The 23469-nt window shown below is 43.3% G+C and overlaps 1 protein-coding gene across 1 annotated transcript; it reads right to left on the minus strand.

The window, feature by feature from the left end:
- LOC311104938 (importin-4-like) lies at window positions 1-22980 on the minus strand. The gene is made up of 29 exons (XM_084146924.1): window positions 22571-22980; window positions 22180-22266; window positions 17672-17751; window positions 17484-17525; window positions 17156-17285; window positions 16699-16878; window positions 16528-16593; window positions 16283-16384; window positions 16095-16178; window positions 15432-15587; window positions 15281-15334; window positions 14934-15043; window positions 14486-14724; window positions 13456-13569; window positions 13062-13175; window positions 12764-12887; window positions 12484-12595; window positions 5464-5570; window positions 5158-5235; window positions 4834-4891; window positions 4618-4723; window positions 4233-4426; window positions 2480-2530; window positions 2236-2361; window positions 1754-1980; window positions 1339-1471; window positions 932-1036; window positions 669-738; window positions 1-570 (listed from the first exon to the last, which is right to left on the minus strand). Exons 1-29 carry the CDS (start codon window positions 22634-22636, stop codon window positions 440-442), a joined length of 3246 nt encoding a protein of 1081 aa, XP_084003050.1. The 5' UTR covers window positions 22637-22980; the 3' UTR covers window positions 1-439.
- Window positions 22981-23469: the final 489 nt, after the last annotated feature.

Here is a 23469-nt window from a genome sequence, read left to right on the forward strand (position 1 = left end):
TCTGCAAAAAAGGCATTTATCATGAGTTCAGTTCATTGCTCCACACTCAATACTAGCCTAGCCAGAAGTTCATTAAATTTGTGGCAAAAGGGGGACAGCAGCAAATAGATAAGAGGCTCTCAGGTACAACAAGGGTAGCAAGTAGCAGACTAAAAAAAAGAACCCAACGACATACAGGTGATGCACACAAAATGAAATCTCATTAAAATAATAAAAACAGACCGTATAAATAAAAAAGTTAATACTGGGAACATAACCTCTGAATAATAATAGAATACTAATAATAGAATGGTTCAAGTGCCGTAGTTTGCAGGAGTTTGGCCAATTTGAATGTCCCAACTACGGTCCCATTTGTCATCTGTAGTTATAAAAAATAAAAATAAAAATAAAAAATAAAAAATCACTGGCGTGGAGTGGAAGAGTTGCTTGGTGTGGTGTGTTACGATTGGCTGACGGCTGCAGTCAGCTTCATCTTCTGCTCAGCAGGAAGTGACCTCACGGCGCCCTCAAATGCCTGGGAGTGGCGCTGAGCGATGTCTCGGAGCAGCATGACCAGGGTGTTCTGGGTTTCTGGATGACCAACATTGTCATAACGTTTCATATCTACATACGACAACTTAGCTACATGAAGAGGAAAGGAAACCTGTCACGATTTAAGGTTCTCTTACCTGCATCAAGGTCCTTCGTTCCCAGGACATGGCTAGAAGCAGATACTATTGGCTTAATTTGACTCACCACCTAAGGAGACAACACTTATTACTACTAAAATACAGATGAGTAGTTGACAGTTACTAGCCAACATTGTGGAATTACACAATTAGATATAAATTCTAGATCTGTGCGTATTACCATGGAAATGGACAATAAAGTATCATATGACATGATCAGTTTAAGAAAGCCAAACAGGCAAAATAAATGAGTGGGAACATACCATTGCAGGGTTCTGTGAGTAGAGCATGGCCAGGCAGCTGTACACAGTCTTATTCTCCTCCATGTCCTCCTTCAGAGGGAGGCAGGCCAGGAGGGCAGGGAACACCTAGGACAGAGATAAGAGGAGTTATCCATGTCAGCATCACTGAGGACACTCAGCTTTTCAACTCATGCGTCTGTCAATAAGCCTGTGGCACACTCACATTGTAAATCTAATATACAGCATTTGGGACATTGAAGAATTGGAGACAAGGCCATAGACACAGGTCACAGATATTCTCAGCGGACCCAAATCCTATCATCAGAGCAATTCAAAGTTGCACACAAATCTTCCAGAGTCATGCAAACACCTCGAGTTAGGCATTGAACCGGCATAAAATCCCATGCATGAAAATGCACAGACAGTACCTGTTCCAGAGGAACACCCTCCATGTTGCTCATGATCATCCTGCAGAGGGCAGCACACAGGTTGTCAATTACCCTCCTGTCCTGTTCTTTGGACAGCAGGTTGGAGAAGAGGGACAGCATCATGGGGTAGTCTCTGGGAGGGACAGGAGTTGAGGAAAAGACCCTGGCCTACTGGGAAAGTCAGTACCACAGTAATATAATCTAAATAATATGGTCAGTGCTGGTCAATGTGCCTAGCTACTCATGTGAACCATAGCATTGAGTTAAAGAGATTCTCCTGTATTTTGTATACTTTTTAGCCAGTAGTTCTTAGTCGCCAAAGTACCGGAGCATGTCTTTAACAATGCTCAAACACAATCACACACATACATATAGAGAGCATATAGACACACACAACCATTATTGAGAGGGATACTGAGCGACCAGTGGTCCAGCAGCTTGGGCTAGAGCTCCCAGTCCAAACACGCTGTTGTTGCGAACCTCGCTGTCGCTGTCTCTCACCCCGGCCACCAGCACAGGCAGCAGCCGATTGGACAGTTTACCAGCACAGGCCCTTCCCCCAGACACATTGACCAGGGATTGCAGGATCTCTCCGAGCGTGCCCACGGAGAAGGAACGGTCAGCCACCGTGCACGACGATTTCTACAGAGGAAGAGGAACAGATCCATCCTCATTCAATACATATCGAACTAAAAAGTTTATCCTTTCTTATGCTTTTGTACTTACGCTGACATTTTTCGCTAAATAAAAAAAATAAAAAACGGAGGAAATAGTACAATTTCAACACAAAATAAATTAGGAATCAGGTCTATTTCTATATTGTTAGATTATCAACTGGAGTAAATGACTTGGGTTATTTTAACCCGATGCTAAGGGTCTAGTGGGAGTTTGACTCACAGCCTTGTTCATGATGAGGGGCAGAAGCTCATTGAGATAGGGCTGGAAGGTGTCCGCTGGGACGGCAGAGGCCAGCAGAGGGATCCCCTCACCGGCAAACTCCTGGAGCATGGCGTCATACTCCGCCTAGAACACACACACACACACACACACAATGATCATATCATTTGTACCATACACTTGGAAGTACATCCAATCCTGCCAGTACTGGACAGTGTGAGAAAAGAAAAAGAGGAACTCCCACCTGCTGCTCATCATCTTCTGCCTCATCTCCTCCTCCGTCCTGACAGACAGTCTGTAGACCGACAGGGTAAGGGGAGGGTCAAAGAAATGTTATGCTAGGACACCCTTTAACCCCTTACATTTGTGGGAATTGGCCAATATGGATAGGGCCAAATTGAAATGTTTTAACAGAAGAACTGTAAAAAGCATATGCATGACTATGGTAGCAGTTGGAAGAGAACACTTGAGATTACAGGGAAATTATCAGACCAAAAGGTGAAGACAAGAGTTAAACCTGACAAGACTGAATCTAAACATTACATGTTTGATTTTATGCGCATTTTACATTTACTGCACTCTGGATACATGCAGTAACAGAATATTCATTGACATTTTGGAGTATGTGCAAGATAAGAAAAAACTATTACAAGGGTTTGAGTTGATAGGTCTAATTGGTGTCTCCAAGTGCCTACACCTCTCCAAACTGTGCACAGTTCTTAAGTAATTTGATTGCACTTTCATGACTCAAGGAAAGAGCCTTCAACTAAATTATAAGGTGCTCTTTTGAGCACTCCTAGCTTTGCCATTGAGGAACTGAAGCAAGCATGCTTGTAGTTTTCTGTTTGGAACGTAGCCCTGCGTCCCCACCATTACACAATTACTGTTGTTCACGTAATCAGGGCCTAAAATTAACACCCGCCACCCACCAAATGCAGATAGATTTTGGCATTGGTGTATATTTCACCAGCCACGTTGGCGGGTGGTCAGGGCTCCACATTGCGAGCCTTTCACTTGCACTTGTGAATAAAAAGTCAAGTATGATCACATTTATAGCAAAATAAATGCTGCAGTAGCGGTTTTCAAAGTATTTCTGCCTCGCGCTGCAACACTGCCTGGCTGGGGGCTGTCATGAAGCACATGAAGAGCTGAGTGACAAATTCATTTTTCGAAGCGCACAGGCATAGAAGTTGGTCTAATTTGCTTGAAACTAAAGTCTATTGAATTGAGACTGTCGTTGTGTTTCTTGGCCATTTACATTGTTATGTTCACAAGCTAGGTTGTTTTTCAATCTGTGTCAGGTAAGCATAATTTTAAAGCTTATTCTATTGCCAACATGGCTAGCTTAGTTATAAAATATGATCTCAGTGTTAGGCTTTCAAAAGGCACTTCTGACAAACAAATTGGACTCATGAGTGCATTCAAGTGCGTGCTCCGAGGCAAATGTTCTTCACAATACGACAAACATAAGCTCATTCTGTTCAGGACATCCCAGGGTATAACGCATGTCATCCTTGTAACTGTGGATCAAACATAGCAATCATAAATGTTGATCATGTAAATTACATTGTCAAATACGGAAATGTGATGTGCACATTTGGACTCGTGGATTGCTTGTATGACATCGAAGCACTATTTATTATAATTCTCAACGTTTCATTTTTCAGAACACCGACTCCTCTCAATTTTCAGCATTTCCATCACTCAGACAAAAGTATCCCAATTAGCGGGAGGGACGGGGGCATCTTCTTGTCGCGCGCAGCGCTGACGTCATCTATACCATGTTACTGTACAGCCACTGGGTTCCGATTTAGGCACTTATCAATGACAAAATCGGCCATTTTCAACCCGTTTATGGGATGACAGGGGCTGTGAGTGGAAAGAGCTACGTCCACACTAACACATATCCTGATATCAGATATCCTAAATGAATAAATGGGGGAAATCCTGTCTGAAGAGCACTCAGGCCCAGCTCAGCTTGGTTTGTGTCAGCTCACCCTCTTCTTGAGCACGTCTCGGATGGCCTGACTGATCTCCTGCAGGCGCCCGGGGCTCTGCAGCGCCTCCCCCTGGCAGGCCTTCAGCACAGCGTTCATGGCCTCTAGCACACCCATCACTACCTGGCGCTCACGCTCACTGCGCACCGCTTCCAAGAAGCTGGGAAGCACCACCCCCAGAAGCTTCTGCAGGGCTGAGGTACGGATGGAGGGAAGGAAGCTTAATTTTGTTTTAAGTTTTAGACAAGCCTGGCTAATTCCCAGAATGAATGTCTAAATTATTATCTAATTTGATACATTTAACAATCATCTTTGAAAAACTCTACAATAGAAATTCAAAGAGACAAAGCTCTGATGAGGTAGAGGTTGAGCGAGCGCGAGTTACCCTGGTGGTTGGTCTCAGTGGGATTCTCCTGCCACACTTTGTGTTGAGCTCGGCAGAACTGGCCCATGGCCCCGAAGGCAGCCCTGCGTACGTCCTCGTGGGGGAACTGAGGGGAGGACGCAACGCATGGTCAGAGATAGACAACACTAACCAACATACAAACTAGCCATTACACAGAGGGAGAGGGGGATAGATGAGCAGTGCTACAGTACTTACATCACGCAGCTCATAGACCTGCTGAAAGCTGGACTCCAGGAAGGGCTGGAAGGCAGCACTGAAGGGGTGAAAAGGATAAGGAGACATCAGTGACTGTGTAGGGACAACACAAACATTTGCATACTGGAAGACAGTGGAAGTTAAATGAGGAAAAGTTGCTGAGGAGTGAAATGATTGTATCGACATATATCAGGACTCTAGGCACAGAGAGGCCAACCGGAGTAGTGGCTAGCTGCAGATACCATGCAATGCTGAATGAATATAGAACCCAGATAGTCTGTGACATACAACACTCAAAATATCTGTATGCTCTTGAGTCTTTACCCGGTGTTGAAGGCAATCTCTCCCAGAGCGTCACAGGCGTCCTCCTTCTCGTCAATGTAGGCATTTTCCACACTGAACCTGGGGAATGGAGAGAGCACAGAGAATCAAATGGAGAAGGACAGAGGGAATCCCCATCCATCTAGCTCTGTAGGCACAAGGCTGACAAACAAAATGGCTTCCATTTGATTTAATTGACAACTTTTATGTCAGCTGCTTTGAATGCTGCTTTGTGTCCTTACTCCTGCCGTAAAAAAAAAACCCATTAAAAAGGTCATAAAATGTAAGATAATCAGATGAGACAAGTACCCGGCGGTGTCGGTCCCCTCGTCATCCAAAATGGCATCTCCCTCAGCGTCGTCATCATCATCATCGTCATCCAGCAGGACAAACGCCTTGTCCTCCTCAAGGTGAGCCTAAGGATGAATAGAATATACACTACCAGTCAAAAGTTTGGACACACCTACTCATTCAAGGGTTTTTCTTTATTTTTCCTATTTTCTACATTGTATAATAATAGTGAAGATATCAAAACTATGAAATAACACATGGAATCATATAGTAACCAAAAACGTGTTCAACAAATCTAAATACATTTTATATTTGAGATTCTTCAAATAGCCTTGATAACAGCTTTGCACACTCGCATTCTCTCAACCAGCTTCATGAGGTAGTCACCTGGAATGCATTTCAATTAACAAGTGTGCCTTCTTAAAAAAGTCCTTCTTAATGCGTTTGAGCCAATTAGTTGTGTTGTGACAAGGTAGGGGGGTATACACAGGATAGCCCTATTTGGTATAAGACCAAGTCCATATTATGGCAAGAACAGCTCAAATAAGCAAAGAGAAACGACAGTTTCAGTCAATAGTGAAAATTTCAAGAACTTTTAAAGTTTCTTCAAGTGCAGTCGCAAAAACCATCAAGCGCTATGATGAAACTGGCTCTCATGAGGACCGCCACAGGAATGGAAGACCCAGAGTTACCTCTGCTGAGTTACAGACCTCAGAAATTGCAGCCCAAATAAATGCTTCAGAGTTCAAGTAACCGACACATCTCAACATCAACTGTTCAGAGGAGACTGTGTGAATCAGGCCGTCATGGTCGAATTGCCGCAAAGAAACCACTACTAAAGGACACCAATAAGAAGAAGAGACTTGCTTGGGCCAAGAAACACAAGCAATGGACATTAGACTGGTGGAAATTTGTCCTTTGGTCTGGAGTCCAAATTGGAGATTTTTGGTTCCAACCGCCGTTTCTTTGTGAGATGCGGTGTGGGTGAACGGATGATCTCTGCATGTGTAGTTCCCACCGTAAAGCATGGAGGAGGTGTTATGGTGTGGGTTGTGCTTTGCTGGTGACACGGTCTGTGATTTATTTAGAATTCAAGGCACACTTAACAAGTATGGCTCCCACAGCCTTCTGCAGCGATAGGTCAATTTGTAAGTCGCTCTGGATAAGAGCGTCTGCTAAATGACGAAAATGTAAATGTCATCCCATCTGGTTTGGGCTTAGTGGGACTATCATTTGTTTTTCAACAGGACAATGACCCAACACACCTCCAGGTTGTGTAAGGGCTAGTTTACCAAGAAGGAGAGTGATGGAGTGCTGCATCAGATGACCTGGCCTCCACAAACCCCCAACCTCAACCCAATTGAGATGGTTAGGGATGAGTCGGACGGCAGAGTGAAGGAAAAGCAGCCAACAAGTGCTCAGCATGTGGGAACTCCTTCAAGACTGTTGGAAAAGCATTCCAAGTGAAGCTGGTTGAGAGATGCCAAGAGTGTGCAAAGCTGTCATCAAGGCAAAGGGTGGCTATTTGAAGAATCTCTAATATGACATATATTTTGATTACTACATGATTCCATGTGTGTCATTTCATAGTTTTGATGTCTTCACTATTATTCTACAATGTAGAAAATAGTACAAGTAAAGAAAAACCCTGGAATGAGTAGGTGTCCAAACTTTTGACTGGTAGTGTATATAATATATTTGTTGGTCTGATGTGATTAATAAGGAGCATCCAGATGCTGCACTTGATGAATTTATGAAATTGCTTCTACCAATTATTGATAAACATGCACATGTTAGGAAACTGACTGTTAGAACTGTTAAGGCTCCATGGATTGATGAGGAATTGAACAATTGTATAGTTGAAAGCGATGGGGCAAAAGGAGTGGCTAATAAGTCTGGCTGGTTGACTTACTGTAAATTGAGAAATTATGTGACTAAACTCAACAAAAAGAAGTAGAAACTGTATTATGAAGCCAAGATCAATGATATAAAGAATGATGGAAAAAAACTTTGGAGTACTTTAAATGAAATTATGGGTAGAAAGACAAATTAAACTCCATCTTTCATCGAATCAGATGGCTTATTCATCACAAAACCATTTGATGTTGCCAATTATTTTAATGATTATTTCATTGGCAAAGTGGGCAAACTTAGGCAGGAAATGCTAACAATGAACAGTGAGCCATCGTATTCATGCATTAAAAAAAACAAATAATGAATGAAAAGCATTGCAAGTTTGAATTTTTTTTAAAGTTAGTGTGGGAGAGGTGGAAAAATGAAGGAAGCCAAAGTAATTCCGCTACCCAAGAATGGTAAAGCGGCCTTTACTGGTTCTAACAGTAGACCTATAAGCTTGCTGCCAGCTCTTAGCAAACTGTTGGAAAAATACAATGCTATTTCTCTGTAAACAAATGAACAACAGACTTTCAACATGCTTATAGCGAAGGGCACTCAACATGTTCTGCACTGGCACAAATGACTGATGATTGGTTGAAAGAAATTGATAATAAGAAGATTGTGGGAGCTGTACTGTTAGATTTCAATGCAGCCTTTGATATTATTGACCATAACCTGTTGTTGAAAAAATGTATGTGTTATGGCTTTTCAACCTCTGCCATATTGTGGATTCAGAGCTACCTATCTAATAGAGTTTTCTTTAATGGAAGCTTCTCTAATGTCAAACATGTAAAGTGTGGTGTACCTCTACTCTTTTCTATGTTTACCAATGACCTGCCACTGGCATTAAACAAAGCATGTGTCCATGCATGCTGATGATTCAACCATATACGCATCAGCAACCACAGCTAATGAAGTCACCGAAACCCTTAACAAAGAGTTGCAGTCTGTTTTGGAATGGGTGTCCACTAATAAACTGGTCCTGAACATCTCTAAAACTAAGAGCATTGTACAGTGGGGAAAAAAAGTATTTAGTCAGCCACCAATTGGGCAAGTTCTCCCACTTAAAAAGATGAGAGGCCTGTAATTTTCATCATAGGTACACGTCAACTATGACAGACAAAATGAGGAAAAAAAATCCAGAAAATCACATTGTAGGATTTTTAATGAATTTATTTGCAAATTATGGTGGAAAATAAGTATTTGGTCACCTACAAACAAGCAAGATTTCTGTCTCTCACAGACCTGTAACTTCTTATTTAAGAGGCTCCTCTGTCCCCAACTCGTTACCTGTATTAATGGCACCTGTTTGAACTTGTTATCAGTATAAAAGACACCTGTCCACAACCTCAAACAGTCACACTCCAAACTCCACTATGGCCAAGACCAAAGAGCTGTCAAAGGACTCCAGAAACAAAATTGTAGACCTGCACCAGGCTGGGAAGACTGAATCTGCAATAGGTAAGCAGCTTGGTTTGAAGAAATCAACTGTGGGAGCAATTATTAGGAAATGGAAGACATACAAGACCACTGATAATCTCCCTCGATCTGGGGCTCCACGCAAGATCTCACCCCGTGGGGTCGAAATGATCACAAGAACGGTGAGCAAAAATCCCAGAACCACACGGGGGGACCTAGTGAATGACCTGCAGAGAGCTGGGACCAAAGTAACAAAGCCTACCATCAGTAACACACTACGCCGCCAGGGACTCAAATCCTGCAGTGCCAGACGTGTCCCCCTGCTTAAGCCAGTACATGTCCAGGCCCGTCTGAAGTTTGCTAGAGTGCATTTGGATGATCCAGAAGAGGATTGGTAGAATGTCATATGGTCAGATGAAACCAAAATAGAACTTTTTGGTAAAAACTCAACTCGTCGTGTTTGGAGGACAAAGAATGCTGAGTTGCATCCAAAGAACACCATACCTACTGTGAAGCATGGGGGTGGAAACATGCTTTGGGGCTGTTTTTCTGCAAAGGGACCAGGACGACTGATCCGTGTAAAGGAAAGAATGAATGGGGTCATGTATCGTGAGATTTTGAGTGAAAACCTCCTTCCATCAGCAAGGGCATTGAAGATGAAACGTGGCTGGGTTCGTAAGAAGCATTTCAAGGCCCTGGAGTGGCTTAGCCAGTCTCCAGATCTCAACCCCATAGAAAATCTTTGGAGGGAGTTGAAAGTCCGTGTTGCCCAGCGACAGCCCCAAAACATCACTGCTCTAGAGGAGATCTGCATGGAGGAATGGGCCAAAATACCAGCAACAGTGTGTGAAAACCTTGTGAAGACTTATAGAAAACATTTGACCTGTGTCATTGCCAACAAAGGGTATATAACAAAGTATTGAGAAACTTTTGTTAGTGACCAAATACTTATTTTCCACCATCATTTGCAAATAAATTCATGAAAAATCCTACAATGTGATTTTCTGGAAAAACAAATCTCATTTTGTCATAGTTGACGTGTACCTATGATGAAAATTACAGGCCTCTCTCATCTTTTTAAGTGGGAGAACTTGCACAATTGGTGGCTGACTAAATACTCCCCCCCCCCCCCCCCCACTGTATTTGGTACAAATCATTCCCTAAATTCTAGTCCTCAGCTGAATCTGGTAATGAATGGTGTGGCAGTTGAACAAGTTGAGGAGACTAAATTACTTGGCGTTACTTTAGATTGTAAACTATCATGGTCAAAACATATAGATTCAATGGTTGTAAAGATGGGGAGAGGTCAGTCTGTAATAAAGAGATGCTCTGCTTTTTTGACACCACACTCCAAAAAGCAAGTTCTGCAGGCTCTAGTTTTGTCTTATCTTGATTATTGTCCAGTCGTGTGGTCCAGTGCTGCAAGGAAAGACCTAGTTAAGCTGCAGCTGGCCCAAAACAGAGCAGCGTGTCTTGCTCTTCATTGTAATCAGAGGGCTGATATAAATACTATGCATGCCAGTCTCTCTTGGCTAAGAGTTGAGGAGAGACTGACTGCATCACTTCTTCTTATAAGTAACATTAATGTGTTGAAAATCACAAATTGTTTGCATAGTCAACTTACACACAGCTCTGACACACACACTTACCCCACCAGACATGCCACCAGGGGTCTTTTCACAGTCCCCAAATCCAGAACAAATTCAAGAAAGTGTACAGTATTATATAGAGCCATTATTGCATGGGTTCCATCTCAAATTGCTCAAATAAACAGCAAACCTGGTTTCAAAAAACAGATAAAGCAACATTTGACCCTATTTGACCTAGATAGTTTGTACAGTGGGGGGAAAAAAGTATTTAGTCAGCCACCAATTGTGCAAGTTCTCCCACTTAAAAAGATGAGAGAGGCCTGTAATTTTCATCTTAGGTACACGTCAACTATGACAGACAAAATTAGATTTTTTTCTCTCCAGAAAATCACATTGTAGGATTTTTAATGAATTTATTTGCAAATTATGGTGGAAAATAAGTATTTGGTTAATAACAAAAGTTTCTCAATACTTTGTTATATACCCTTTGTTGGCAATGACACAGGTCAAACGTTTTCTGTAAGTCTTCACAAGGTTTTCACACACTGTTGCTGGTATTTTGGCCCATTCCTCCATGCAGATCTCCTCTAGAGCAGTGATGTTTTGGGGCTGTCGCTGGGCAACACAGACTTTCAACTCCCTCCAAAGATTTTCTATGGGGTTGAGATCTGGAGACTGGCTAGGCCACTCCAGGACCTTGAAATGCTTCTTACGAAGCCACTCCTTCGTTGCCCGGGCGGTGTGTTTGGGATCATTGTCATGCTGAAAGACCCAGCCACGTTTCATCTTCAATGCCCTTGCTGATGGAAGGAGGTTTTCACTCAAAATCTCACGATACATGGCCCCATTCATTCTTTCCTTTACACGGATCAGTCGTCCTGGTCCCTTTGCAGAAAAACAGCCCCAAAGCATGATGTTTCCACCCCATGCTTCACAGTAGGTATGGTGTTCTTTGGATGCAACTCAGCATTCTTTGTCCTCCAAACACGACGAGTTGAGTTTTTACCAAAAAGTTCTATTTTGGTTTCATCTGACCATATGACATTCTCCCAATCCTCTTCTGGATCATCCAAATGCACTCTAGCAAACTTCAGACGGGCCTGGACATGTACTGGCTTAAGCAGGGGGACACGTCTGGCACTGCAGGATTTGAGTCCCTGGCGGCGTAGCGTGTTACAGATGGTAGGCTTTGTTACTTTGGTCCCAGCTCTCTGCAGGTCATTCACTAGGTCCCCCCGTGTGGTTGTGGGATTTTTGCTCACCGTTCTTGTGATCATTTTGACCTCACGGGGTGAGATCTTGCGTGGAGCCCCAGATCGAGGGAGATTATCAGTGGTCTTGTATGTCTTCCATTTCCTAATAATTGCTCCCACAGTTGATTTCTTCAAACCAAGCTGCTTACCTATTGCAGATTCAGTCTTCCCAGCCTGGTGCAGGTCTACAATTTTGTTTCTGGTGTCCTTTGACAGCTCTTTGGTCTTGGTCATAGTGGAGTTTGGAGTGTGACTGTTTGAGGTTGTGGACAGGTGTCTTTTATACTGATAACAAGTTCAAACAGGTGTCATTAATACAGGTAACGAGTGGAGGACAGAGGAGCCTCTTAAATAAGAAGTTACAGGTCTGTGAGAGCCAGAAATCTTGCTTGTTTGTAGGTGACCAAATACTTATTTTCCACCATAATTTGCAAATAAATTCAATAAAAATCCTACAATGTGATTTTCTGGAGAAGAAAAATCTTATTTTGTCTGTCATAGTTGACGTGTACCTATGATGAAAATTACAGGCCTCTCTCATCTTTTTAAGTGGGAGAACTTGCACAATTGGTGGCTGACTAAATACTTTTTTCCCCCACTGTATTGATATGTAGGCTACATGTGCCTTTAAAAAAGAAATGTATGTAGCTCTGTCCTTGAGCTGTTCTTGTCTATTAATGATCTGTATTATGTCATGTTTCATGTTTTGCGTGGACCCCAGAAAGAGTAGCTGCTGCTTTTGCAACAGCTAATGGGGATCCTAATAAAATACCAAATATGGAAACTATATTTTTCAGCAATTTCTCAGTGGTGTACGGGAATAGGACGTGAATATAATAGAATGTGAATAGGCGCTATAGCACAGTGTCTGTCAGACTGACCGTGACTCCCTCGGTGGACTTGAGGGACAACAGCATGATGGTGGTGATAGCTGTGAGGTGGGGGTTCAGACAGTCTGGACTCACTGTGGACACGGCCGAGAACAGGCTGTACCTGCACACAAAGAGAGACAGAAGGAGAGAGGGGGAGGAAAAACAGATGGGTTCAATACAAAGTCATCAAAATGTCAGAAAACAGCCATGCACTCTGAAAGCCAAACCCAATAGGCTGGCAGGACTTCTATTAGAGTGTGAGCATCTCAGACACATGCCCACTACATACGTGCAGCGGCGCAGGTCGGGGTCGTCGATGGCGTTGGTGAGGTTGAGTCCCAGCTGAACACACTCGGCAGCCAGGGGGCTGAACACATCCTTGCCTATGGTGCGGGCCAGCACTGACAGAGTGTCTGACAGAATAAAGGAAAACCCATTCACCATCTAGACGTGACTCAGGTTAAATGGATCTCTATGACGCAAGACAGGTTCTGATAGATCAGCTCCAAACTGTCAATAGTATTGACTACAAGTGTCTGCTGAATGACCACATCAAACTGACTAAGCCTTAGAGATAGTTAGCCTACCCAGAGCCTGTGTCTGCAGAGCCCTCATCTCATCCCTGGTGTCAGTGAGGAAGCCCTTCAGACTCTCAATGACAGGCGGGAAGTAAGGAACTAGCTTCTCTTTGGCTGCATTGGCTGAAAGGAAGAGAAGGGATGAAGGGTTAATACAGTTACAGTGATATACGCTCCAGTCTTTTAAAATGTCTAAAATGGACACTTGATGCATCTCAATAGTCTCAAGCGGCCTCCTCTCCTTGTGTCCTACCGATCTGCACTGATCTGAAAGATAGTTTTCAAAGCAACTGGGACTACTTTTGACTTTGTCCTTTCAGATAAGTGTGGATGAAGGAAGACAAGAGGAAGCCACCCTAAATTATTAAGTAACATGCTCTATTGAAAGGACTTGCAGTGTTACCTATAGCTCCTATGGCACTGACAGCCAGCTCTTTGAGCTTCAGGTTCTCTGCGTTGCTGAGGGCAGACAACATGGTCTCCATCAGAGTGGGCAGGTAGGGCTCAATCTCCAAACCTGATAGGGGATGGAACAGTTAATGAAAACATCAGCACAGAACAGAGGGGGTTGAAAAGATTCTTCCCCCAAATGACATTCAATCTCATCTTATATTATGGGTACCTTGAAAGTAGTCTAGGTGCGAGACTACAGAGCAAAAGAGAGTCAGTGGCTCAACATTTGTTTACCTAGCTACAGCTTAGCATTGTAGCATCCTCCAATTAGTATAGAATAGAACCAAACAGACTTGGGTTGAATATTGGAATGTATTTGGAAATACAGTAAAATACACAGACTATTTGAAAATACTTTCAAATCTCGAGTGGCGCAGTGGTCTAAGGCACTGCATCGCAGTGCTAGCTGTGCCACTAGAGATCCTGGTTCGAGTCCAGGCTCTGTAGCAGCCGGCCGCGACCGGGAGACCCATGGGGCGGCGCACAATTGGCCCAGCGTCGTCCAGGTTAGGGGAGGGATTGTCCCATCGCGCACTAGCGACTCCTGTGGCGGGCCGTGTGCAGTGCACACTGACACGATCGCCAGGTGTATGGTATTTCCTCCGACACATTGGTGCGGCTGGCATTAAGCGGGCATTGTGTCAAGAAGCAGTGCGGCTCGGCTGGGTTGTGTTTCAGAGGATGCACTGCTCTCGACCTTCGCCTCTCCCGAGTCCGTACGGGAGTTGCAGCGATGGGACAAGACTAACTACCAATTGGATACCACGAAATCGGCGAGAAAAAGGGGTAAAATAATAATACAAAATCAAATACAATTTGAAATACTATTTGTTTCAAATAAAAGTACTTGAAAACACTCAAAAACACAGAAGAAGTATTTAAAATAACAAATACACATTTTACTGAACCCAGGTCTGGAACCAAATAACAGCAAGACAGTTGGGTATGGATCAGGATGAGGTGAATGGGAGGACCCTCACCCAGGTTTTCCAGGAAGTTCTCCAGGGCGTAGAAGGCCTTGGTGACGTGTCCGATCTTGGCTTGGTTCAGACCCGACATGTAGCCCAGCAGAAGTGGCATCAGCTCGGCACAGTACTTACTGACCTCGGGCTGCAGGTGCTCTGAGAACTGGCCCAGGGCAAAGAGGCCGGCGCTGCGGACTACCTGATTATTGTCTGACAGACTCTGGCACACCGTCTGCAGCATGGAGGACAGCAACCTGACACAGACAGACGGACAGTGGGATTAGCAGGAAAAAAGACACTTCCATTTGAATGAGAGAAAATAAGACAAAAACATTCCTCTGGATTATTATAGCTACAAAACACACTAAAGGACTGGAGATTGACAAATGTAACAAATTAAATCAAATGGTTTTTGGACAGGGAGCCACTGAATAAGAGACATCAGAATGCAGCATTGACTCACTTGGTCCGTATGTGGTCGGCACAGCCCTCAGCCAGCACTGCCATACACATCAAGCCTGCCTTCCTCTCATAGGGGTTCTCACTGGCCAGGCACACCTGGATCAGGGGCATCTGATGGGCACGCCATGGGTCAGACATACTTACTAGAACCATTTGTACTTCTATGCATGGAAATGTGTGTACAACTCAGTATGCCTGCGAGTTATAAACACTGCAGCTACTACTTCTACTACTCCTAATACAATTATGGCTACATACCGCTGCATCACAGAGAGAACATCATGAAGTGACTGATTGAAAGGCAAATTATAGCATTCATATTTGAAGCGAGTGAGTGTGTTTACTAACCAGCTGCTGGAATAGTTTCTCAGGGGGCATGTGAAGAGCCATGGTGTCAATAACCTGCAGACAAACAGATTCTATTTTAGGCACAAAAAAACATCACAAAAATACACCCCTTCTGTTCTGTGCATGTGGTTATTTCTCAAGGGAAGTTAACCTGAGCAGCAAAGTGTTTAGGACTCTCGTTGTCGGTGTCGCCCTCGTCGCCGTTCTCCTCGTCCTCTGGGTCCTCCTCCCCAGGTGGGGGCGCTGCACTCAGCACAGGGAACACTGTCTGCAGGATGGGATTCAGCAGCTTCTGCTTTAGCACCGTCTGCAGGGGGCAGAGAGAGAGCACAGCATACATCACTGACAAGCGCCACATATTTTAACTGACAAAAGGATAAAAGGGCACAGTACTCGGGGTGCATCTCAAAAGTCTAAAATGGCTTTCTCTCCTTTGTCTTAATTGACCTGAAAACAAGGGTAGGCAATGGCAAAATGGGGGACGCCTAAGAATTTGTGCTCACCTGTCCATATATTTAATGTTCGTGCAGATGTAGGGCGGCAGGTAGCCTTGCAGTTAAGAGCGTTGGGCCAGTAACCGAAAGGTTCGCTGGTTCGTATCCGCGCGCAAACTAGGTGAAAAATCTGTTGATGTGCCCTTGAGCAAGGCACTTAACTCTAATTGCTCCTGTAAGTCTCTCTGGATAAGTTACTAAAATATGAATGTAAAATGTAGGAGAGGAATCTACTTTAAACTATTGAATGATACCTCAGTGTAAGGGCAAAAAGGCTTGAATGTAGGCCATGGCATCCATTTATAACTGGGTGACTTTACCTTGCTCTTGAGTCGGATGAGAAAAGCGATGCAGGAGAGAGCCTTTACACGCAGGGAGTCAGTCAGGGTGGTGTCTGCACTGACCTGAGACGAACATACACACATTTCATTGTCAACAAGACAACCCATCACATTCCCTGCAATGTAAGCAAAAAGTCATTAAATATTATTAGAAGCGCTGTTCTCACCTCCAAGCAGAAATTGACAATTTCAGCAATGTGTGGCACAATGATGGACACCTCACTCTCCATCAGCTCATCAAATACCTCCATGGCCTCACTGGCCTGACCCTGGTCAAGACATAGAAACACTCCAATCAAGGGACAATAGTGTTTGAAGCTCCATTTAATAGTCATCCCTGAAGACTGGTGCAATCATCAGTGCAATACAGCAGTGGTGCTAGAAGGGGCTGACATATTGAATTATCCCCTACCTGGTCTGCCTTGATGAGGTGTTTGAGAGAAATGATCAGTCTTGGGATGAGGGAGCGCATGAGGTTCTGAAAGACACAAGACATTTCTTTCAGCACAGCAATGAAGGATGATGGTAGACTACATTACTGTTCACTCCAAAAAGGCATAAAATAGATTGATTCTGGCCTCACCATCTCCTCTGTGCCAGTGTAGGCAGTCATAGCAGTGAGGGTGAGGATGCTGTAGTACATGGCTGTGGGGTTGTCCAGGTCTTGCAGCACGGTGCCAAACAGCTGCAGCAGTTGGCGGTAGTGGGGCTTGAAGGGCTCTGGGTTGGACTCCACCACTTTGCTGAGCAAGAGTAGACCCACCTGAGAGAGACAGGGGTATTTACTGATTGGCTGAGGGTACCTAAGATCCACATACTTAGAATGTATTCAAAATATTTTGATCTATGTGTATTCTGGCCAATCAGTGAGCAACCATCAAGAGCTCAAATCAAAGCCACATACTGCAAAACCTCTCTCTGTTCATGTACGACTGTAAGTCGCTTTGGATAAAAGCGTCTGCTAAATGGCATATTATTATATTATATTATGTACAACAAACACATCACTGTGTTTTAGTTATATCTATAAAAGCTGATACCTGTCTGTCCGTTGGGTTGTTGCTCTTGGTGGACTGGTTGAGGAGTGTGAATAGAGCAGGCCAGCGGTCTGGCGTCTCGTGTTTGACCATCACTGCACTGAGCTGCGAGAGGGAGTGGCGCACTGTGTGTCTGGAAACAGAGGAGGGTTATTGTCAAGTTCAGATTTAACAAGTTTAATTGGTGTGTTGGATGGGTTAGTGGTTATGGTCAGATAGGTTGTAGCTATAAAACTATTATAACCCATTGATATTCTAGTAGGCTATGCCTAGTTTTCCACCTCAAAAGCTACGTGACTGTGTTTTTATGTAAAGGATAAAAGATGCTTACTCTGTCTCCTGCTGAAAAGCTTGTAGTACCACTGCTTTCAGACTAAGAAGCAAGAAAAAAAATAAAAAATAAAAATACAATGGAAAATTATAACAACTAACACTCAGTGGGAATTCATTCAACAGTCCAATACATAAGACTGGGATATGGCTGATTGTGGGGGAATTAGACAACAAAGGGCAGCCAACCTCTCTCTGTGATCAGGGCTAATCTTCTTCCAATGCTTCTTTACTCTCATCCGCAACATCACTGCAGCTGACTGGCGGATCTGAAGGGAGAGAGGAAAAACAATGAATGCACTGATGAGAGCCGGCGATAAGCCGCACAAATAGAACACATAGAACCAAGTAGGGCAAACCCCTGGGTTACACATATACCTTCAGAAAGTATTAACTAGATAGAACTGCCAAAGGGGGCGGGGTTGCAATCTACTGTAGAGATAGCCTGCACCCATCATCACTGTCAAACGCTCCCTAAAACACTTCAGCGAGCAGGCCTTTCTAATTGACCTGGCCCGGGTATCCTGGATGGTGGTCCTCTGTAGCTCAATTGGTAGAGTATGGCGCTTGTAACGCCAGGGTAGTGGGTTCGATCCCCGGGACCACCCATACGTAAAAATGTATGCACACATGACTAAGTCGCTTTGGATAAAAGTGTCTGCTAAATGGCATATTATTATTATATTGACCTCAATCCGTCAGTAGAGGATGCCTGGATGTTCTTCAAAAGTGCTTTCCCCTCCATCTTAAATAAGCATGCCCCATTCAAAAAATGCAGAACTAAGAACAGATATAGCCCCTGGTACACCCCAGACTTGACTGCCCTTGACCAGCACAAAAACATCCTGTGGCATACTGCATTAGCATCGAACAGCCCCCGCGATATGCAACTTTTCAGGGAAGTCAGGAACCAATATACACAATCAGTTAGGAAAGCAAAGGCTAGCTTTTTCAAACAGAAATTTGCATCCTGTAGCACTAACTCCAAACAGTTTTGGGACACTGTAAAGTCCATGGAGAATAAGAGCACCTCCTCCAAGCTACCCACTGCACTGAGGCTAGGAAACACTGTCACCACCGATAAATGTACGATAATCGAGAATTTCAATAAGCATTTTGCTACGACTGGCCATGCTTTCCACATGGCTACCCCTACCCTGGCCACCAGCTCTGCACCCTCCGCTGCAACTTGCCCATGCCCCCCCCCGCCCCCCCCGCTTCTCCTTCACCCAAATTCAGATAGCTGATGTCCTGAAAGAGCTGCTAAATCTGGACCCCTACAAATCAGCAGGGCTAGACAATATGGACACTTTCTAAAATTAGCCGCCGAAATTGTCGCAACCACTATTACTAGCCTGTTCAACCTCTCTTTCGTATTGTCTGAGATCCCCAGAGATTGGAAAGCTGCCGCGGTCATCCCCCTCTTCAAAGGGGGTGACACTCTAGATCCAAACTGTTACAGACCTATATCCATCCTGCCCTGCCTTTCAAAAGTATTTGAAAGCCTTCAAAAAGAAAGGAGGACCAAGGCACTCTTCATATAATTAATTAAAATGCCTTTATTTGTATGGCATGTTCAATAGAAACAAGTTTTTTTTTTTTTTCTGACGCATTTCGGCTGCATGACCTTCGTCAGGGAGTACAAAGAAATAATACAATGTCCTCTATTTGAAAGCCTAGTTAACAAACAGTTCACCGAACATTTTGAATCCCACCGTACCTTCTCCGCTATGCAATCTGGTTTCCGAGCTGGTCATGGGTGCACCTCAGCCACGCTCAAGGTCCTAAATGATATAATAACCGCGATCGAGAAAAGACAGTACTGTGCAGCAGTCTTCATCGACCTGGCAAAGGCTTTTGACTCTGTCAATCACCGCATTCTTATTGGCAGACTAAATAGCCTTGGTTTCTCAAATGACTGCCTCGCTTGGTTCACCAACTACTTCTCAGATAGAGTTCAATGTGTCAAATCGGAGGGCCTGTTGTCTGGACCTCTGGCAGTCTATGGGGGTGCCACAGGGTTCAATTCTCGGGCCGACTCTATTCTCTGTATATATCAATGATGTCGCTCTTGCTGCTGGTGACTCGCAGATCCACCTCTACGCAGACGACACCATTTTGTATACATCTGGCCCTTCATTGGACACTGTGTTAACAAACCTCCAAACGAGCTTCAATGCCATACAACACTCCTTCCGTAGCCTCCAACTGCTCTTAAACGCTAGTAAAACTAAATGCATGCTCTTCAATCTAACGCTGCTTGCACCCACCCGCCCGACTAGAATCACTACTCTCGGCGGGTCTGACTTAGAATATGTAGACAACTACAAATACCTAGGTGTCTGGTTAGACCGTAAACTCTCCTTCCAGACTCACATTAAGCATCTCCAATCTAAATCTACAAATCGGCTTCCTATTTCGCAACAAAGCCTCCTTCACTCATGCTGCTAAAAATGCCCTTGTAAAACGGACTATCCTACTGATCCTTGACTTTGGCGATGTCATTTACAAAATAGCCTCCAACACTCTACTCAGCAAATTGGATGTAGTCTATCACAGTGCCATCCGTTTTGTCACCAAAGCCCCATATACTACCCACCATTGTGACCTGTACGCTCTCGTTGACTGGCCCTCACTACATATTCGTCGCCAAACCCACTGGCTCCAGGTCATCTATAAATCACTTCTAGGCAAATCCCCGCCTTATCTTAGCTCATTGGTCACCATAGCAACACCCACCCGTAGTATGCGCTCCAGCAGGTATATCTCACTGGTCATCCCCAAAGCCAACATCTCCTTTGGCCGCCATTCCTTCCAGTTCTCTGCTGCAAATAACTGGAACGAACTGCAAAAATCTCTGAAGCTGGAGACACTTATCTCCCTCACTAACTTTAAGCATCAGTTGTCAGAGCAGCTTACCGATCACTGCACCTGTACACAGCCCATCTGTAATTAGCCCACCCAACTACCTCATCCCCATATTGTTATTTACATTGTTATTTATTTTGCTAATTTGCACCCCAGTATCTCTATTTGCACATCATCTTCTGCACATCTATCACTCCAGTGTTAATACTAAATTGTAATTATTTTGCACTATTATTGCCTTACCTCCATAACTTACTACATTTGCACACACTGTATATAGATTTTCTATTTTGTTATTGACTGTACATTTTGTTTTTGTTTATTCCATATGTAACTCTGTGTTGTTGTTGTTTTTATCGCACAGCTTTGCTTTATCTTGGCCAGGTCGCAGTTGTAAATGAGAACTTGTTCTCAACTGGCTTACCTGGTTAAATAAAAAAATTATAACACCCCTTGACTTTTTCCACATTTCGTTGTGTTACAGCCTGAATTTAAAATTGATAAAATGTAGATGTTTTTGTCACTGGCCCCATAATATCAAAGTGGAATAAGTTTTATTTTAAAATTTCTACAAATGTATTAAAAAAGAAAATAAGTATTCAACCCCTTTGTTATGGCAAGTCACATAATAAGTTGCGTGGACTCACCGTGTGCAATAATAGTGTTTAACCAGATTTTTGAAATGACTACCTCATCTCTGTAACCCACACACGCAATTTCACACCGATTCAAACACAAAGACCAGGGAGGTTTTCCAATACCTCACAAAGAAAGGCACCTACTGGTAAATGGGTAAAAAAAAAAAAGCTGACATTGAATACCCCTTTGAGCATGGTGAAGTTATTAATTACAATTTGGATGGTGTATCAATACAGCCAGTCACTACAAAGATACAGGTGTAATTCCTAGCTCAGTTGCCTGAGAGGAAGGACACTGCTCAGGGATTTCACAATGAGGCAAATGGTGACTTTAAAACAGTTACAGAGTTTAATGACTGTGATAGCAGAAAACTTAGGATGGGTCAACAACATTTCATTTACATTGTAGTTACTAACCTAATTGACAGAGTGAAAAGGAAGCCTCTACAGAATAAAATATGCATCCTGTTTACAACAAGGCACTAAAGTAATATTGCAAAAATAAATTGGCAAAGCTATTTACTTTTTGTCCTGAATACAAAGTAAAAATAAAAAATAATATGCCATTTAGCTGACGCTTTTATCCAAAGCGACTTACAGTCATGCGTGCATACATTTTTGTATATGGGTGGTCCAGGGGATCGAACCCACTACCTTGGCGTTACAAGCGCCGTGCTCTACCAGCTGAGCTACAGAGGACCACCAAAGTGTTATGTTTGGGGCAAATCCAATACAACACTGAACACCACTCTCCATATTTTCAAGCATAGTGGTGGATCTGAAAATGGTTGTCTAGCAATGATCAACAACCAATTTGATAGAGCTTATAGAATTTTGAAAAGAATAATGGGCAAATGTTGCACACTCCAGGTGTGGAAAGCTCTTAGAGACTTAAGCAGAAAGACTCACAGCTGTAATCACTGCCAAAGGTGCTTCTACAAGGTATTGACTAAGGGGTGTGAATACTTATGTAAATTAGATATGTCTGTATTTTATTTACAATAAATTTGCTAAAATTTCTAAAAACATATTTTCACTAGGTTATTGTGTGTAGATGGGTGAGAGAAAAAAATAAATTTGATCCATTTGGAATTCAAGCTTTTGGAATAAGTCAAGGGGTATGAATACTTTCTGTATCTATCACACTGATGATAGGTATTTGTGTAACTAATATGTAGCCTAGTTACATACCTGTGGGTTCTGGGACCCAGTCATAACAGCACACAACGCTGGGATGATAGCTGGGTCTTTAAAAGCCAGCTTCAGCTGGGCGGTGGCCTGTAGGGGAGAAAAACACATGTTGGATATGGTGAATACTGACTGCAATAAAGAAAGCTAGCCAGCCAGGCAGGCAGCTTAAACGTTATCAAACTGTCAAGTTTATGAAGTGACAAAGAGTGTGTATGAAAAGCAGTGATCGTTAGCCACACTGGTTCGTGACGTCACATAATTTGGCTAGCAACAGGTGTCCATTTTCATTAACAGTTAGCTTAGTTAGTTCGTTAGCTAGCTAATGTTAGCTACCGGTGCTTGTTATCAAAGTATGTCAGGGTAAATCCCAAATTCATTAAGGAATCATTACCTGCTGAATAATCGCATTGTCAGGCTGCGTGAGTTGTAAGAGAATTTGTTCTAGTTCCCCAGACATCTTGGCTCTTCCAAAAATCTCAGTTTCTGAGAGTTTGTTATTATTCAAAATTATGCGCAAACTGTCACGCTAAAAGTTGCCCATTAACAGGACTAAACCGGGAGAGCGTCGTCTTAATTATCAAGTCTAGACAGTGAACTAACTCGACTCATATGACAAATTATCTCTAGCTAGTTAGCAACTTTGCTAGCTAGCGTATCAAAATCTTTATGGATACTTTTTTCCACCGGTTTAGTAAGCCAAATCGGCGGCGGTTGAGATTCGAGTGTCGCTCCCAGTCTGGTTCGATCCATCAAGTCACCACGTGGGACAGAATCATACACATTATAACCAGGGACAGAACCCTGGGAGTTCCACGTGAACCGCGTTGTTAAAGGGACCACATTGAAATACACATAAACACAGGCTGCACAAATGTACAGCGCCTGCTTTTGGACGGAGGGCAAATCATGATCAGTTATTGTTAGCGAACAAACAGTACAAACTACAATTCTTGCATGACTAATTCTAAACGTTTTCAAGTTCGTTGTTGTAGTTGAAAATGTTTCAATTGACATGCATAGTAGTATGGGGTGACAATCTGCACCTTCTTTAGGAAACAAAAGAGGGAGTACCTCGTCCCACACTGTGACACTAAAGACATCGATTACCTAAAAAACAACTTGCCTGACTGATCTTCCTGTTCCTAGCTGTTGTTTTCAAGGTGGACAATGCGAGGTCACTTACTTTCTTATTAAAGATGAAACATTTTCTGTCATCACAAATTCTCAAGTAAAGGTTTATCTACAATAATATTTGGTGCCACAGTCTAAACAGAATTATGATGTAGACCT

Source organism: Coregonus lavaretus (genome assembly GCF_964263955.1).
Source record: "Coregonus lavaretus genome assembly, chromosome: 2".
Lineage (NCBI taxonomy): Eukaryota > Metazoa > Chordata > Actinopteri > Salmoniformes > Salmonidae > Coregonus > Coregonus lavaretus.